This window comes from Rana temporaria, chromosome 6, assembly GCF_905171775.1.
Source record: "Rana temporaria chromosome 6, aRanTem1.1, whole genome shotgun sequence".
Lineage (NCBI taxonomy): Eukaryota > Metazoa > Chordata > Amphibia > Anura > Ranidae > Rana > Rana temporaria.
Window position 1 is genome coordinate 188,046,915 of NC_053494.1, and position 18,889 is coordinate 188,065,803.

Consider the following 18,889-nt stretch of genomic DNA (forward strand, 5'->3'; position numbering starts at 1 on the left):
AGGATGCTTATTATGAAAAAAAAGAATTTCCTTTACAACCCCTTTAAGTTCCACTTTAAAAACACATTTTTAGATCTGAAAAAGGTAGACCACAATAGTACAGTAGGTGTTTGTGATATTGTGTTTTTAGCATGACAGCATCGCGCTGATTCTCGGCGACATGGTGCCGAGATCTCGCACTCACTGGAATAGTGACAGCACATTCCAACGTGCGCGTCATAGAAGCGACGGGAGATCTGACTTGGATTACCGCCAATTCTACACGTGTGCGGCGTTTGTTATGAATCCTGAGGGGGAAGTCCCCGCCGGATTTTAAATAAAAATTCGGCATGGGTTCCCCCCTCAGGAGCATACCGGGCCCTTAGGTCTGTTATGGGTTGTAAGCAGAGCCCCCCTACGCCGAAAAAACGGCGTAGGGGGTCCCCCTACAATCCATACCAGACCCGTATCCAAAGCACGCTACCCGGCCGGTCAGGAAAGGAGTGGGGACGAGCGAGCGCCCCCCCCTCCTGAGCCGTACCAGGCTGCATGCCCTCAACATGGGGGGGTTGGGTGCTCTGGGGCAGGGGGGCGCACTGCGGGGCCCCCCCACCCCAGAGCACCCTGTCCCCATGTTGATGAGGTACGGCTCAGGAGGGGGGGGGGGGCGCTCGCTCGTCCCCACTCCCTTCCTGGTCGGCCGGGTAGCGTGCTTTGGATACGGGTCTGGTATGGATTGTAGGGGGACCCCCTACGCCGTTTTTTCGGCGTAGGGGGGGCTCTCCTTACAACCCATAACAGACCTAAGGGCCCGGTATGCTCCTGAGGGGGGAACCCATGCCGGATTTTTATTTAAAATCCGGCGGGGACTTCCCCCTCAGGATTCATAACAAACGCTGCACACGTGTAGAATTGGCGGAAATCCAAGTCGGATCTCCCGTCGCTTCTATGACGGCTTTGTCTCTATAGCGGCAAGCCAGCTCGGCTCTGGCTCCCGCGATGGGGCTCGTAGGTGCTCAATCTCGCCGAGAAAGGGAGCGAGATTGACACAATATCGCGTGCACCTACTGTAGGAATATAGCAAATAACTTACCAATACGCTTGCATTCTTCCTCAACTACCTTCCCAGCAGCAGCCAGTATTGCTTTAGAAACACCTGCAAACAGATAGGAAAATGCCTCAAAAGAGAGAGTCGACTAATTGAAAAGCTTCTTTAAAGGATGTATTAAAATCACTGAATCCAAACTGTCATTTGTACCTACTTTCATTATACAGAAGAGCAGCTAATATGCAGTCCTGGACCACCACGGTCAGTTGTTAATGTTCCCCAACCCCTCCACTTTGTTCTATTTTCTGATCACAGCTGTTTCATACAGCACATGGAGAGGCCACACGCTTTCCCTGACTTGTTCATTCCCCGACTTAGTTAGGGTAGGCGTTACACTTTGGTGGGGGGGGTCAGCCACGCCCTGTGACCTTTGACCTCTGGGAACCCGCCTTCTAACATTTGACCTCTGGGGGAGGTCCCTGTTCCAATTCCTGAGTCCTAGCCTTATTCTTCAATGGGGAACCCTAACCCTAACCCCTAACTCCTAACCTTGGGCAGGCCATGCACAGGAACTTAGACCCCATACACACTATGCAGATTTCTGTCTTCAGAATTACAAAAAACATGTAATATGAGGTCAAGCCTTAAAGCGGATGTGCCATGGGAACAAAATATTAAAAGTCAGCAGCTACAAATACTGCAGCTGCTGACTTTTAATAATAGGACACTTACCTGTCCTGGAGTCCAGCGCCGATCGCAGCAGAGCACGAGCGATCGCTCGTCACTCTGCTGCTCCCCCCGCCATCCACGCTGAGGGAACCAGGAAGTGAAGCGCTGCGGCTTCACTGCCCGGTTCCCTACGGCGCATGCGCGAGTCGCGCTGCGCCCGCCGATTGGCTCACACGCTGTGTGCTGGGAGCCGAGTGTTCCCAGCACACAACGGGCGACAGACGGGATGTGACGGAATGCCCGTCTTTCGCCCGTATCGTGTGGCCGGAAGTGGGTGCAAATACCTGTCTTTAGACAGGTGTCTGCACCCCCCTCCCCCCTGAAAGGTGTCAAAAGTGACACCGGAGGGGGGGAGGGTTCCGATCAGCGGGACTCCACTTTAGGGTGGAGGACCGCTTTAAGAGTTTTATTTTGTCTGCAATCAGGCAGGCCCTTGCACTACATGGTTTTGGTAAATCTGAAGACAAAAATCTGCGGAAAATCTAATAGTGTGTATGGGGCTCAAAACTAAAAAACCTGCAAGTGTGGGTGCCAGTTGGATACAAAAGGTGCAAACTGGACTGGGTAGGAAGGAGGTGAAAGTGCTCAATATTGAGGTGGTTCATGTGTGTGTAAAGGCATGCACCCTGGTAATATTGTGTATTGAGCCCGGGGGTCTCTCCTTCACAGTGGTGGCCCATCCATAAGGGGCACAGGAGCGCTGCCCTCCTAATCCATGCGCCCTGCCCCTAATCTACATGCAGGGCTCTGGACGCATGGATTGCAATGGGTTTTTTTGTTTTAAAAAAAGCACATGATTAGAGCCTGGGACTTTAATCGGCTTTAAAAAAAGATGGGGGTTTGGGGTGTGATTAGAGCACTGTCTTCACAAATTTCCTGTGATCCCTAGATCGCCTCTATGCAGCTCCACAATCCGTTAATATCCGCTCATAGCTTCCACTTAATGTATGTTCCATGTGGGTGGAACCAGTCCATTACTTTTGGATGCAAGTAGATATGATAGTGATATACAAATACCTCAATGATGATTCTAGCATTAGGAGTAAGGAGTCATAGGAAGTGTAAGAAGACAAGGGGCCACTCAATGAAATTGGAGGAGAAGAAGTTTAACCTTAAACTATGAAGGGGATTTTTTACTGTCAAGCCTCATACACATAAATGTTTTTTTCTGGCAGGAAAACTGCCAGGAGAACTTTTGTCTGGGAAAACCGGATATGTGTATGCTTCCTCACAGTTTTCCCGTCAGGAAAACAGCTGGAAATCCCGGCGGGAAAATAGAAAACCTGCTCTCTATTTTCCCATCTGGATTCCCGGCGTTTTTTTCCCAACCGATGTACTACTTACCTATGGGAAACACTGCGAGGCAGTGCCGATGGAGCATACACATGCCCGGGATTCCCGGCCAAAGCTCCATGGCAGTTTTCCTGCCAGGTTCTCTGCTTTCCCCTTGGTTTTCTCTGCGGACTTTTTACTGCCAAGAAAACCGAGCATGTATACAGGGCTTTACAGCGGTAAGGATTCCACAATCAGTGGCGTCATTGGAAAGTATAAATAGTTTCAAAATACTCTTAGACAGGCATTTTAGTGAAAACAGTATACAGGGATATGGGAAATGTTATTTCACATGAACACACACACCCACACAGGTTGAACTGGATGGACCGGTGTCTTTATTTAAACTTACCAATCATGTAACTATTTATGTAATTTACAGCATTTTTTCACAACTTCCCATAACTTTTGCACAGTATTATATATTAATCAATATTCCCATTGGAATGAAACAAACAATTACTTAGTTTACCTTACAGGCCCACACATTCAATTAATATAAAATTTACCAATTTTCTGATCCAGGGTCCGGTTTGCGAGGTTCACGATACAATCCACAGGTTGATCAGTGATGTCACCTTTAACTAGTTCTATTGTTTTCCCAAAGGCAGTGAAGTGAGAGTAGTTGATCTAAACAGACAGAGGATTACAATTTACACAAAGAAAGCGAAAATCAAATTCATATCGCTCAGTACATACACCAGTGTTGCCAACCGTCAGTATTTTTACTGGTAGCCAGAAAAAAATGGGCACTTTTCTGCTGCCAGTAAATGCCAGTAAGAGGAAAAGGTTGCCAGTAAAAAATATGGCTTTGACGCTCGGCTTGGGTCCGGAGCCAGCTGAGACCATCCAAGTGCCTGCTACAGTGTGTTCAGGCGGTGCCGGCGGTGGGGTCTGGTGGAGGCGGTGTCTGAGTGTGTCATGTAACCAAGGGAGCCGAGCGGAGTAGCCTCTTGTGTGGGTCTGTAGGATGGGTGTAAGGCAAGCCAGAAATGGGACTGTCAGTGCTGTTTGGACTGGAGGGAACTGAAGGGACCACTTAGCATGGAGAGAGACTGTCACTGTGACTCAGGAGGGGACGGGTCGTGTCGGTGAGGTGCTGCTGCACACTGCTGTCAGTATTTTTTTTTAATTCTTTTTATTGAGTTTTCAAACAAGTCAACACGAAAACAACACTGAACATACCACGAGGTAGGCAACATACCTACCCCAACAGTGGCCACGCAGGGCCAACCCAAAAATTAAATTAACATAGTTCAACCTAAATCCCCCCCCACCCCCAAAACCCGACCAACCACCTTGTCCGGACAATCACATACCTAAGCACCATATACAGTCCAGGAAGTATAATTATAATAATAATCTGTCCTCCCATAACAGCTACATTCAATCCTTTACAGAACACCCTCATTCACAAGAAACCCCGAAGGGGATACAGGCCATTTATATTACACTAGTAAATAGAGTTGAGCGGACACCTGGATGTTCGGGTTTGACGGGTTCGGCCGAACTTGACCCGAACTTGACCTCGAACCCATTTAAGTCAATGGGGACCCAAACTTTTCAGTACTAAAATGTCTCAAAAAAAGTAACGGAAAGGGCTAGAGGGCTGCAAATGGCAGCAAAATGTTGGTAAGAGCATGGCAAGTAATCTGCAAATAAATGTGGATAGGGAAATAACTTAAAATAACATACAAATAAAAAAACACTGCAAAATATTTTTTTTTGCCCTAAATGGGTATTTTTGGAATAGCAAAATAGAAGAACAGTATATAAAGTGTTTATCTCACACATACAGATATGATATGGAGAAAACACTGCAAAATATATATTTTTGCCCTAAATGGGTGTTTTTGGATTAGAACAATAGAAGAAAACTAGCTAAAGTGTTTATCTCACACCTACAGATATGGAGGAAACACTGCTAAAACTGGAGGAAACACTGCAAAAATGTTTTTTTCCCTAAATGGATGTTTTTTGAATAGCACAATAGAAGAAAGGTATATAAAGGGTGTATCTCACACATACAGATATGGTGGAAACACAGCAAAAACATTTTTTTCCCTTAATGGATGTTTTTTGAATAGCACAATAGAAGAAAAGTATGTAAAGAGTGTATCTCACAGTAACATATGCAGTGCTGGTGTAATATGATTTCTGAAGCAGGACTAAGGCCTCGTACACACGACAGAGTTTCTCGGCAGAATTCGGCGAGAAACTCGGTCAGAGCCGGATTCTGCCGAGAAACTCTGTCGTCTGTACACTTTTGGCCCGATGGAGCCGCCGAGGAACTCGTCGAGAAAATAGAGAACATGTTCTCTATTTTCTCGTTGTTCTATGGGAGAAGGCGGCCCGCCGAGCTCCACGGCGGCTTCATCCCTGAACTCGACGAGGAACTCGATGTGTTTGGCACGTCGAGTTCCTCTGTCGTGTGTACGAGGCCTGACTCCTATATATTTCTCTCCCTATAAGCAAAATCAGGAACCTTTCCCTAAAGTATCTAATGCAGAGTATCTCACAGGAACATATGCAGTGCTGGTGTAATTTGATTTCTGAAGCAGGACAGTCTGACTCCTATATATTTCTCTCCCTCAGAGCAGCAGCAGCAGCAGCAGCCTTTCCCTACCCTATCTAAAGCAGAGTGACGAGGTGTGCTATGTGCTTCTAGCTTATATAGAGGCTGGGTCACATGCTGGTTCACATGCTGCACTGGCCAATCACAGCCATGCCATTAGTAGGCATGGCTGTGATGGCTTCTAGGTCACATGAGTAAAACGAATAGTGATTGGCTGCCCTGCAGCGCGCCATTACATTTTCGAACACCGAACCCGAACTTACAGCAAATTGTTCGGGTTCGGGTCCGGGTACCAAAAACCCAAAAGTCCGGTACGAACAGTTCGGGTTCGCTCAACCCTACTAGTAAACTTAACCCACCGTAGATGAAGAGTCCAGCCAGGCCTGCCAAACCCGTGTAAACTTTTTGTCACATCCCCTTGCCCTGTAAGTAGCCTTATACATATGTATTACAGAATTGACCAGCCCCTTCCAGAATGACACTGTGGGAGCATTGGAATTTTTCCATTTCAATAGGATAGCTTTTCTGCCGTAAAACAGCCCAATATTTAGCAAAGTACGGTGTGCCAGGGAGGGAACTACCTCCTCCACCAGCCCAATGAGGCAAACCCTAGCACATAACGGGACCGGGACACTAAGTACCTCTGACAGGCACTCCACCACCCCCGACAAAATTTTTTGAATTTGTGGGCACGTCCAGAAAATATGTTCCGAGTCTGCCAGGGAATGCGTACACCTCCAACATTGACCACTAGCGGACGAATAAACACGAGACAGCCTGGCAGGGGTGTAGTAAATGCGATGGAGAAACTTGAATTGTATTAAACGGTCCCTAGCAGAGACCAGGTGTTTGAAGGGGCGATCCCACATATCCTCCCAGTCCTCCCCTTGAATGTCTGGAATGTCCCTCTCCTACCTTTCCTTACATCTAGAAACCCCAAGAGGCGTTTTTTTGAACACGGATTTATATACTGTTGATAAACACTTGGCCAGATCCTCATCCTTCAAGAGAGTCTCCAGTGCCGAGGGAAGGAATTCAACTCTACGATCTCCGAACTGCGCTTGAAAGGCATGGCGCAGCTGCAGGTATCGAAAGAAAAAAGAATTCGGCAAGTCATGTCTAGCCTTTAATTGATTAAAGGAAATAAGCTCACCCTCTCTAGTGATATCTTCTAGTACCTTAACACCCCCACGGGCCCAAATCGTAGGATCCGGGAGGGAGCAGAAGTCTGACAAATGTGGGTTCAACCACAGCGGAGCTGAGGGCGAGACCCCCAAATAAGAAGGTGACATCAGGGTGGTGGCGGCATCCCACGCCCGGATGGTGAATTCATTGAAACAGTTAAGGGTAAGGTGGACTTTGGGCCCCTATATAAGGCCAGTCGTAAGCTTTCGTAGGAGCCCAAGAGTGCCGCATCCAGAAGAGTGGCTGTGTTACCCTCATCAGCCAGCAGCCAACGCCTGGCAAACACCATCTGACCTGCCAGATAGTACTTCTGCCAGTCCGGAAGCGCCAATTCCCCCTGCCCCCATGGCTCCTGAAGGACTTTAATATTGATTCGAGGTGACTGCGGTGACCATATACCTGCGGTGCTGCACTCGTCTTCTGCGCCATCTTTGCTGGGAGAGATTTGGCGCTCTGTACGGAGGAGCCGGGAACCAAGATGGCGTGGGCGGAGCTAACCGCCATGCTGCCTTGAGAGCGAAGCTGCCACCGATCCAACGGCGGCTGTATACGCTGCTCCTTCTGCCTTCTGGAGGTTGAGGATGGCATCTCCGTGTTCCCCAGTAGCTCCTCCAGCCTAAAAACACAACCACGATGCGTACCGAACGATCAGTCAGACGCAAACAGGATAGATGAACAGAGAAAAGTCGGAGCTCCGAGAAGACAAGTCCTGCCGCGATCACATCCGGCCACGCCCCCCCCCCCGCGTCAATTTTTTATGAGTGCATCGCCCATTCTAATGTACATGTCATACTCCTGAGTCCTGTCTTTTAGCTACTTAATTACTATAAAAAAAAAATATATATGCTTTTTGCCTTAATAGGCAGAGGTACTAGACAGGGGTGTAAGCTGCAATATATGATTTTTTTTGTTTGAGTTTGATACCGCTTTAGGCTGCCTAGCTACTGCACAAACTTATTACAAAATGACTTTCATGGATTGGTGAAAGTTGTTTCTGAACATTTGCTTTTACCTTGTAAGTCTGATAAAACTTAAGGTATTCCTGATACACAGCCAAGTCAAAGACAACAATGCGGATCCTGGAAACGGAGCTAACTGTGGTGCTCTCAACTTGGTCATCAGGATTAATAAGATGTTCTTCAATCGCTCTCAAAATGGCTTTGATGGAGTTCTGGGGATCTAGATTTCCTGAACCTATAAAAGCAGAAAACCAATACTTCAGAACTATTCAGAATGATTTTATTTATAATCGCACAAATTCCCAGTCAAGGTTCAGGTTTCTATTTTCTCCTTCCTCTACTATGAAAAATAATCAAAATTAAATCAAAATTCTCAGACCAAAAGTAAAGTAGAAAGTCTTCCTCTTTAATTGTACCTATAGATAAGCCTATATATATGTAAGGCTTACCTAAAGGTAAAGTAAATATCCCCTAAACTTGCATAGTTTTTTCAGTACCCGTGCCGTGCAATGCACAGGTATGAAGAAAGGAGAAAGGAAGAGTAGTGGGTAGTGAAATGACAAGAGTCCAGATAAATAGTTAATGGATATGCATTAGTCCATGTCAAATGTCCATAACAATGTAATAGTCAAATTGAAACTTTGCTAGATGGCAGCCAGCTGACAGATGAAGCAATCTGTAGAACAACAAAAAAGACACAAAGCGGCGCTTTCTAAGCGTAGCAAGTGAGGAATTTATTTTAAAATGGCAAAAGGTGTATAAAAAACCTACTCACAAACCGAGTGTAATGCCGCGTACAGACGGTCGTTTTTTGTGATGAAAAAAAAACGACGTTTTAAATCATGAAATAAAACAACGTTTTTAAAACTTCATTTTCAAAAACGACATTGCCTACACACCAATCGTTTTTCAAAATGCTCTAGCAAAGCGCGGTTACGTTCAGCACGTACGACGGCACTCTGTTCCATTGAAGCTCGCTTTATAACTTGCTTCTGAGCATGCGCGGGTTTAAAAACGTCGTTTTCAACGTCGTTTTGCCCACACACTATCATTTTAATTGACACAAAAAACAACGTTTTGAAAAACTACACAAAAAATTCGAGCATGTTCGAATTTTTTTTGTCGTTTTTCAGAAGACATAAAACGCCGTTTTCCCCACACACGGTCATTTTAAATGACGTTTTCAAAAACGTGTTTTTTTCAGATGATTTATTACTATTTGTAACAAACCCCCATACCTCTATTCCATCTATACTTTCAGAATTCCAGAGATTTAGTGAAGTTAGCAATTTTAAAGTTAATTGCAACAAATCAGAACTTCTTAATATATCTGTCCCGCAAACAAAAATGAAGCGAATATCGAAGAACTTTCCTTTTAAGACGTGTACGGAGTCGATTCGATACTTAGGGATTAGTATTTCAGCGTCACCAGCACAACTATACTCTCTAAATTTTCTCCCGATGCTCAATAAAATCCAAACGACCCTGACATCATATACACTCAAACGTCTTTCGTGGTTTGGTAGAATTAATACCCTTAAGATGGATATACTCCCTCGTCTTCTATACTTGTTTCAAACAATTCCAATCCACCTTCCGGCAGTGTTTTTTCGTAAAATTCACCGACTATTTTCTAAGTTTATCTGGAATTCAGTCCAGTCAAGAATTAGTTTCGGGACACTATCTCTACCAAAAAACAGAGGTGGAGTGGGGGTACCAGATGTTTCGATTTACCATAAAGCGACTATATTAGCACGTATTACGGACTGGTTTCACCACTTCACCTCGAAGCAATGGGTTCAATTGGAAGGACATATGAATCCTATAGATTTATGCGCCCTTCCATGGACCTCGCCTATTCTTCGAAAAGGCCTTTCAATACCAGTAGACCTTACTAGGCAAACACTGTATATATGGGACAGACTGATACCCATATATAAAATATCAAAACAATTGAGCCCTATGACCCCCTTTTTTGGAACGCCGGATTTTTTACCAGCCCTACACTCAATCACGTTTGGGCCCTGGTATAAACAAGACCATAGAAGAATTGCTCAAGTCCTCCAGACAGATTCACTACTAGTGGTAGATTTTCCATCGACTAAGACCCCTCAGAACTCTGCGCAGTGGCTGCAGAGACATCAAGCCTTTTGCTATATACGATCAATCCCATCGAAACTAGATTTCTATGCTGAACCGACTGCATTTGAATCCTTGCTACTGCAAGAAGAACCAATATCACACTCAATTTCTATAATTTACTCTATCCTTTTGCTTTCAATCCATCCAGATCTCCCCCCGTTCACGCGGAAGTGGGAGAAAGAACTCCAAGAGAATATAGCTTTAGCAGACTGGCAAAAAAGCTTTATTTTGACTCACAAAACTTCAATAGATACAAGATCACAAGAAAAGGCATATAAGTTGGTGAGTAGATGGTACAGGTGCCCTTCTATAATGCATCAAATCAATCAAAATATACCTGACATTTGTTGGCGTTGTCACGAGGCAAAAGGTAGCATGCTACATGTCTGGTGGGATTGCCCGCCGGTAAGAAGGTTTTGGAAACAAATTTTTGATCTATATGGAAAATTGGAGGATACAGTAATTTGCGCATCACCCAGAGTGGCCCTTCTAAATATGACCCCAGGTCCTTTAAAAAAGGCAAGAGAGGACGTGATTGGATACTTTATTTCAGCAGCTAGAGTAGTTATTCCTCGATACTGGAAGACAGGGGTAGTGCCTTCCCTAGGGGAGTGGGTGAAGGAATTGGAACGTTCTAGAGACTTGGAAAGTCTATTGGCCCGGGAAACGGGAAGGGAAGAGCAGTTTTCTCATACTTGGTCTGCATGGTCTGACTTTCGGAAATCAGATGAATTCCCAACCTGGGTTAAAGGGAACCTTACAGACGAGTAGCCATGGTGGGGAGATTATTATTACTGTTTAATTTTATTTCCCCCCACCCCCTTTTTTTTTTTTTTTTGTTCCTCCTTCCTTTTTTTTTTATGTGCCTATGGGTATTATATGTTACAGATAAGAAAATATGTATTATGTACATGTATGCTTGACTGCTATGATTATAGTAGTAATGTATGTCTATGTAGATACTACTAAAATTCAATAAAATTCAGATTGAAACAAAAACGTGTTTTTTTTTTCATCACAAAAAACGGCCATCTGTACGCGGCATTAGGTTAGGCATGGGAACATAAGAGCTGTCATCCACGAGAGTCCCGGTGGAGGCTGTAATCACTCGTGCTGAAACTAGCACACATGTGTCCTTGCCACATGCGGCAGCGGCGGTGGGGACCGAACGCTCTCGGAACCAAAGAGAAGGGAGCTTGTTTCCACGGTGTGCTGCGTGTCTGACGTCACTTCCGGGCGCGGGAGGATGCCCGCGTTCAAAACATTCCTGTGGCAAGGACATAGCTAGTTTCAGCACGAGTGATTACAGCCTCCACCGGGACTCTCGCGGATGACAGCTCTTAAGGTAAGGAGCCCGTCCGTCTCCCACCCCGAAATTATGAGACCGCCAATGGTGTCAGCCCTGAGCAGCGTAGTGGCCAATAGGGTCCATTTTGATGTAAATGTTAGCAGAGGTTTTACACGCGGACAACTTTTCATTCAAGAACTTGGTCAGAATATGTAAATACTTTTGTGTGCATAGTCTGTAAATGTAAATACTTTAGTGCGGGGCTTGACAAATTTGCTTGGAATCTAGGAGCCAGCTAAAAAAGTTAGGAGCCAGGAACGCGCCCCGTCCCGCCGAGCTCACGTACAGAAGCGAACGCATACGTGAGTAGCGCCCTCATATGAAAGCGGTGTTCAAACCACACATGTGAGGTATCGCCGTGATTGGTAGAGTGAGAGCAATAATTCTTGCCCTAGACCTCCTCTGTAACTCAAAACATGCAACCTGTAGAATTTTTTAAACGTTGCCTATGGAGATTTTAAAGGGTAAAAGTTTGTCGCCATTCCATGAGCGGACGCAATTTTGAAGCGTGACATGTTGGGTATCAATTTACTCGGCATAACATTATCTTTCACAATATAAAAAAAAATTGGGCTAACTTTACTGCTGTCTTATTTTTTAATTAAAAAAGTGTACTTTTTCCAAAAAAGTGCGCTTGTAAGACCGCTGCGCAAATACGGTGTGACAGAAAGTATTGCAACGACCGCCATTTTATTCTCTAGGGTGATAGAATAAAAATGATATATAATGTTTGGGGGTTCTAAGAGAAGAAGATTGTTTGGCAATGAAAACAGACAGAAAAGCTCCATTAGCATTGCTGGTTGTCTTGTAATACCAACGGCCACCACAAGAGGGCGCCAGATTGCAGAAAGAAGCATAGGCCTGCAGAAGGCTGCAAAGACGCGGCCTCAATTAACGGCCGACGGAGGGGGCCAGCTGTGAATGAATGAATGAATGAAAAACTTATATAGCGCGGCACATGCGAACCAAATTGCCTCTGGGCACTTGTTGTTCCTGTCTCCTTTGATATCAAAAGAGATGAGTTTTGATCTTTCTCCTGAAGGCTGAGTGGTTTTCCTCCAACCGAATGCTGGTTGGTAAAGCGTTCCATAGTCTGGGACCTTGGAGCGCAAATCTTCTTTCTCCTTTGGACTTGCAATTGGCTTTCGGCGACCTGTGTTGCCCCAGGTGCCAGGTCGCTAATTCTAATAGCGATTGCGACCTGGCGCCCGGGTTTGCCGAGCCCTGCTTTAGTATACTAGTCATTAGTGTACACAAGTTCACTTTAGGTGTGAAATAGAATAAGCTAGACAACATCTCATTTTACCTGTTCCAATAGCTGGAATAGAAATGGAATGGAAGTGACGTTGTTCACAGGCTTTAAACGATTTTTTCAGATATGGCGTAATGTGTTCTGGCTTTACATCTATCAAGTGAATTATTATTTTACTTTTCAGATTTCCAGCACCAGTCACCACACAGCCGTCATTGGGGAGTTTACCTGAAATGTTTTATAAAAAGAGAAATATATCAATTTTACTTCAAACTACTTCAACTATTATTTTAATCTATTGTTGTAGATAGTGGGCCTTTATGTCTTCCAACAACTAAAGATGATCCTTCTCTGGCTTTATGTCCTGCAACCATCTTTTCAAATATACCGTATTTATCGGGGTATTGCGCGCTCCGGCGTATAGCGCGCACCCCTAATGTGGACCCGCAATTCCTGTAAAAAAAGTAGTAGTACAGTTTTGGTGTCTTGCGCGGTGTCCATCGGCGGCCTCGTCGGGTCCGGCGTCCGTCTGCGGCTTCGGTGGTGTCCTCCCGGCTTCTCCCGCGCTGTCTCCCTGTCGAATCGCCGCTTCCCGCGCTCAGTTTGAATGCCTGCGCCGACATATACCGAGTGTAGTACACTTGTCTACATTCGGCCAGTCTCGGCTTCGCTCGTGCTCACGCTCTGTGACGTTTATGCCTGAGCACGAGCGAAGCCGAGCCTGGCCGAAAGTAGCCGAGTGTACTGCACTAGATATATGTTGGCGCAGGCATTCAAACTGAGCGCGGGTATCGGTGTATATCGCACACCCGCGATTTTCCCCTTATTTTAAGGGGAAAAAAGTGCGCAGTATACACCGATAAATACGGTAGATGTTCCTGGAGCAGATCAGATATAAATGAGCTCTGGAACTTGGAAGTGGAACCATCTTTGTACAGCTGCTCTTCTTGTTGTTATCTCACATGATGATCATCCAATTAATGTGAGATGATGGGCAAAATCAGAAATGACATACAGTTTCTCACAAAAGTGAGTACACCCCTCACATTTTTGTAAATATTTTATTCTATCTCTGAAGAAATTACACTTTGCTACAATGTAAATTAGTGAGTAGCTTGTATAACAGTGTAAATTTGCTGTCCCCTCAAAATAACTCAACACAAAGCCATTAATGTCTAAACCGCTGGCAACAAAAGTGAGTACACCCCTGAGTGAAAATTTCCAAATTGGTCCCAATTAGCCATTTTCCCTCCCAGTGTCATGTGACTCGTTAGCAGTGGTGCAACGGATCGTCATTGATCCGTGATCCGAATGGGTCAACATATTCGGTTCGGCACACCACGGGATTGTGAGCTCCATTGCCTCGGCCATAGGAAAGGCCGCAGCTTCGGCCTAGCTTCCGGAGCGGCGGCCATCTTGGTTTACCTGGCGGCGGCCTAGGTGAGCATGCAATGTGTGGTGGCTGTGATGGGGGAATCTGATGTATGGGCGTGCTGATGGGGGAATCTGAGGTATGGGAGCTCTGAAGGGGGATTCTGATGTATGGGGCTTATGATGGAGGAATCTGATGGAATCTGATGTATGGGGGAATCTGATGTATGGGGGCTATGATGGGGGAATCTGATGTATGGGGGCTATGATGGGGGAATCTGATGTATGGGGGCTATGATGGGGGAATATGAGGTATGGGAGCTCTGAAGGGGGATTCTGATGTATGGGGGTTATGATGGAGGAATCTGATGTATGGGGGATTCTGAAGTAGGGGGACTCTGATGGGGGAATCTGATGTATGGGGGAATCTGATGTATGGGGGCTATGATGGGGGAATCTGATGTATGGGGGCTATGATGGGGGAATCTGATGTATGGGGGTGCTGATGGGGGATTCTGATGTATGGGGGCTATGATGGAGGAATCTACTCATATTAAGAGGTTGTCTTTGGGAAATAGACGTATGAGTGCTGCCAGCATTGCTGCAGAGGTTGAAGGGTGAGGTGAGGTGGGAAACCTGTCAGTGCTCAGACCATACGCCGCACAATGTATCAAATTGGTCTGCCTGGCTGTCGTCCCAGAAGGAAGCCTCTTCTAAAGATGATGCACAAGAAAGCCTGCAAACAGTTTGGTGAAGAACATTCCTCAGAGATTTTGATCCATATTGACTTGATAGCATCAGTTGCTGCAAATTTGTCAGCTGCACATCCATGATGCGAATCTTCCATTCCACCACATGCCAAAGGTCCTCCATTGGACGAGAGCTGGTGACTGTGGATACCATTGGAGTACAGTGAACTCATTGTCATGTTCAAGAAACCAGTGGTGAGATGATTGGAGCTTTGTGACAAGGTGTATTATCCTGCTGGAAGGAGCCATCAGAAGATGAGTACACAGTAGTCATAAAGGGATGGACATGGTCAGCAACAATACTCAGGTAGGCCGTGGTATTTAAACAATGTTCAATTGGTACTCAGAGGCTCAAAGTGTGGAAAGAAAATATCCTCCACACCATTACACCACCAGCAGCAGCCTGAACCGTTGATACAAGGAATAATGGATCCATGATTTCATGTTGTTAATGTCAAATTCTGACCCTACCATCTGAATGTCGCAGCTCTAATCGAGACTCAATAGACCAGGCAACGTTTTTCCAATCTTCTATTTTCCAATTTTGTTGATCCTGTGCAAATTGTAGCCTCAGTTTCCTGTTCTTAGCTGACAGAAGTGGGACCCGGTGTGGTCTTCTGCTACTGTAGCCCATCTGCTTCAAGGTTCAATGTGTCGTGCGCTCAGAGATGGTATTCCGCATACCTTGGTTGTAACAAGTGGTTATTTGAGGTACTGTTTGTTGAGGAAATTGCATATTTCCCTATTATTGTTGGTTCATATTGTGGCTCACTAATGAATTCTACGCCTCCTAATCTTGGTCAAGGAGCCATATAAGGTCATATGTATAGTTGTAATTTCCTGATGTAAAGCTTGAGGAATGCAGGATTACCAAGCCAACTATCCCCCTTAAAGGGTGATATCATTGTCCAAACAACTTTTTTTTTTACTTTATATCTTTATTAAACCATTTTCCATTATACATTAATTCATTCAATCCCCCTCCCTCCCCTGGAACATACCATGCAAAAATAACATAATATAACTAGGGCTGCAACTAACGATGATTTTCATAATCGATTAGTTGGCCGATTATTGTTTAATTTTTAATTTTTTTTGGGCCAACTTGTTGTTGGGCAGATTGCAGAACACAAATTGCCGCAAAAACACATTACATGCTTTTCTGAAGCTTCTCCATTGAAGTATATTGAACCAAAAATAACAAAATAGCACCGTTTTGCGTTAAAAAGCCCTTGCCCTTTCCAGATACACAGGAAATGAAAAATCATTGGGGTAGATTCAGAGAGCAATTACGCCTGCGTATCCAAAGATACGCAGCATAATTGCTAAGTAGCGCCGGCGTATCTACTTTCTGTATTCAGAAAGCTAGATACGCCGACTTTAGCCTAAGATACGACTGACATAAGTCTCTTATGCCGTCGTATCTTAGGGTGCATTCTGCCGCTGGCCGCTAGGTGGCGCTCCCATAGATATCAGCGTAGAGTATGCAAATTACATACTTATGCCGATTCACGAACAGCGGTCGTTTTTTACGTCGTTTGCGTAAGTCGTTTTCGTCATAAGGCTGCTCCTGCCATTAGGAGGCGCAGCCAATGTTAAGTATGGACGTCGTTCCCGCGTCGCGATTTGAAAATTTTACGTCGTTTGCGTAAGTCGTCTGTGAATGGCGCTGGACGCCATTTACGTTCACGTCGATACCAATGACGTCCTTGCGACGTCAATTACCGCAATGCACGTCGGGAAATTTTAGGGACGGCGCATGCGCAGTACGTTCGGCGCGGGAACGCACCTAATTTAAATGATCCACGCCCCCTACGGGATCGTTTGAATTACGCGCGCTTACGCCGGCCCCTTTTACGCTACGCCGCCGCAACTTTATAGGCAAGTGCTTTGTGAATCAAGCACTTGCCCCGTAAAACTTGCGGAGGCGTAACGTAAATGTCATTCATTACGCCGCCGCAGTTTTGCGCGCCCCTACCTGAATCTGGCCCATTGATGTGAACGTGTCCCATAGGAAAACATGTAAATGAACTGTAGTGTGTTTCTGCAAAAAGCACCAAAAGCAGAGGTGTGAACCCGGCCTGAGATGTTTAGTAACATAATGGGGGTTAAAAAACCACAAAAATAAGTACAAAAAGAGCAAATAATCGCTTACGGGTTCATTTTTTACTCTGGGACAGTGAAAGTAATATTTACAGTAGCGATTTGCTTTTTTGTACTATAAAGGGCACATTTTAGTTGTTTTAACCCCATTATGTTACTGGCCGATTAATCGATTATGAAAATTGGAATGGATAAATTTCATAATCGACTAGTTGTTTCGGCCCTAAATAACATTAAAACCGTCAGGAAGACCCCGTCCCCGATAGCTTAAACTGTTCCTTCCATTCCCTATCTTCCCTCTAACTAGCATATGTCCCACATTATCATTCATCTCTTTCATTCATCTTCCATGCCCTCTTAACCTTGTTAGAAATGAATTAAAATGCAGTCCTTACATAAACGTGCACATTCTTCCTTTACCGCAGTTCCTGCTGAAGCGAGAATATGTTTGGATACACCTAGAAATGTAGAAAATAATTATAATTCAATTGGAGTTTAAACACAAAGGGCCAAATTCTCAAAAAACCTGCCTAACTTAACTTTCAGCAGTTAAGTTACACAGGCGTTACATTTCTACCTAAGTGCTCGATCCACAAAGCACTTACCTAGAAATTACACGCCGTGTAACCTAAGTGCATCCGTCGCAAGGTGGTCGTCTGCTCGAGGGGGCGATTCCTATTCAAATGAGGCGCACTCCCGCGCCGGACGTTCGGCGCATGCGTGTGACGTCATTTTTCCCGACGTGCATCGCGCGAACGTACTTTACGCCGGGCTTTGTGGATCGCGACGGGACAATAAAGTTGTGTCGGGTAAAAAAAAAAATACGCGCCGAAAAAAAAACAACGAAATTTAAAAAAAAACGCGACGATCGAAAAAAAGGTTTGTTTTTACAAGGTCTAAACAGTTTAGGCCTTGTAAAAGCATCCCTAATTTTACGTATGCAAAACGTAACTTACGCAGAAAACACAAAGCTAAAAAGCTTTGTGGATCTGCTTAAGTACTCATTTGCATACGCAAAGCGGCATTTCGACTCGAAATGCCCCCAGCGGCGGATGCGGTACTGCATCCTAAGATCCGACAGTGTAAGTCTATTACAGATGTCGGATCTTCTGACTATCTTTGGAAAAATCCTTCTAAGGATCGTTTCCAAAGATAGCCACAGGGATACGCAGGCTGAACAGCAGTTCCGCTTGCGTATCTCCTTTGAAGATTTGGCCCATAGTTCTGTCAAGGAGAAAGTAAAACTCATGGAATTTCTATTAAATCACCAGTAGATGGCAGCATAGAGTTAAAAGCCTGAATGACAGAGAGCACAAGCTAATGGGACCAATACTGCGAATATCAGGGGGGACAAAGTATCATTCTGATATCGGTCTGAAGGTCATGTGTTTGTGTCATTGCAGGTAAGAGGCAGCAGATTTAGTGCGGAGTTCTGCCTGCATTGCATGGCAGCCAACTGAACCTAAAGTGATATTAACCACTTGACAACCAGGCCACTTCTGACACTTCGCTCCTACATGTAAACATCATAATGTTTTTCCTAGAAAATGACATAGAACCCCCAAACATTATATACGTTTTTTTTAGCAGAGACCCTAGAGCAGGGGTCCTCAAACGTTTTAAACAGGGGGCCGGTTCACTGTCCCTCAGACCGTTAGGGGGCCGGACTATAAAAAAAACTATGAACAATTTCCTAAGCCCTCACCATTGCAAGCCCCTCACGATCATTGCAACCCTCCCCCTTCATTATAAGCCCCTCATTGCAAGCCCCCCCACAATCATTAATCATTAATTGCAAACCGATCATGATCATTGCAAGCCCCCCCACCTCACCATCATCATCATCCCCTCATTGCAAGCCCCCCCTCGCCATAATCATTGCAAGCCCCCCCCAATCATCATTACATCATCATCATCATCAGCCCCTCATTGCAACCCCCCTCACCTTTGCAAGCCCTCCTCACCATCATCAGCCCCTCATTGCACCCCCCCTCACCATTGCAAGCCCCCCCCCCCCACCATCATCATATGCCCCCTCCCACCATCATCACCATCATTACATCTTAATTTTATCTTCATCAGCCCCCCCACCATCATCAATATTACATCATCATCAG

The 18,889-nt window shown here is 45.2% G+C and overlaps 1 protein-coding gene across 1 annotated transcript in view; it reads right to left on the reverse strand.

The window, feature by feature from the left end:
- The window catches only part of LOC120944114 (protein mono-ADP-ribosyltransferase PARP15-like), a 59,981-nt gene that overhangs the window by 27,179 nt on the left and 13,913 nt on the right, over positions 1-18,889 (reverse strand). The window contains exons 3-7 of the mRNA XM_040358005.1: positions 17,168-17,230; positions 12,604-12,777; positions 7,861-8,042; positions 3,598-3,718; positions 1,073-1,135 (exon numbers count right to left, since the gene is read on the reverse strand). Coding sequence (XP_040213939.1) covers positions 1,073-1,135; positions 3,598-3,718; positions 7,861-8,042; positions 12,604-12,777; positions 17,168-17,230 — 603 coding nt within the window. The remainder of the gene's footprint in view (positions 1-1,072; positions 1,136-3,597; positions 3,719-7,860; positions 8,043-12,603; positions 12,778-17,167; positions 17,231-18,889) is intronic.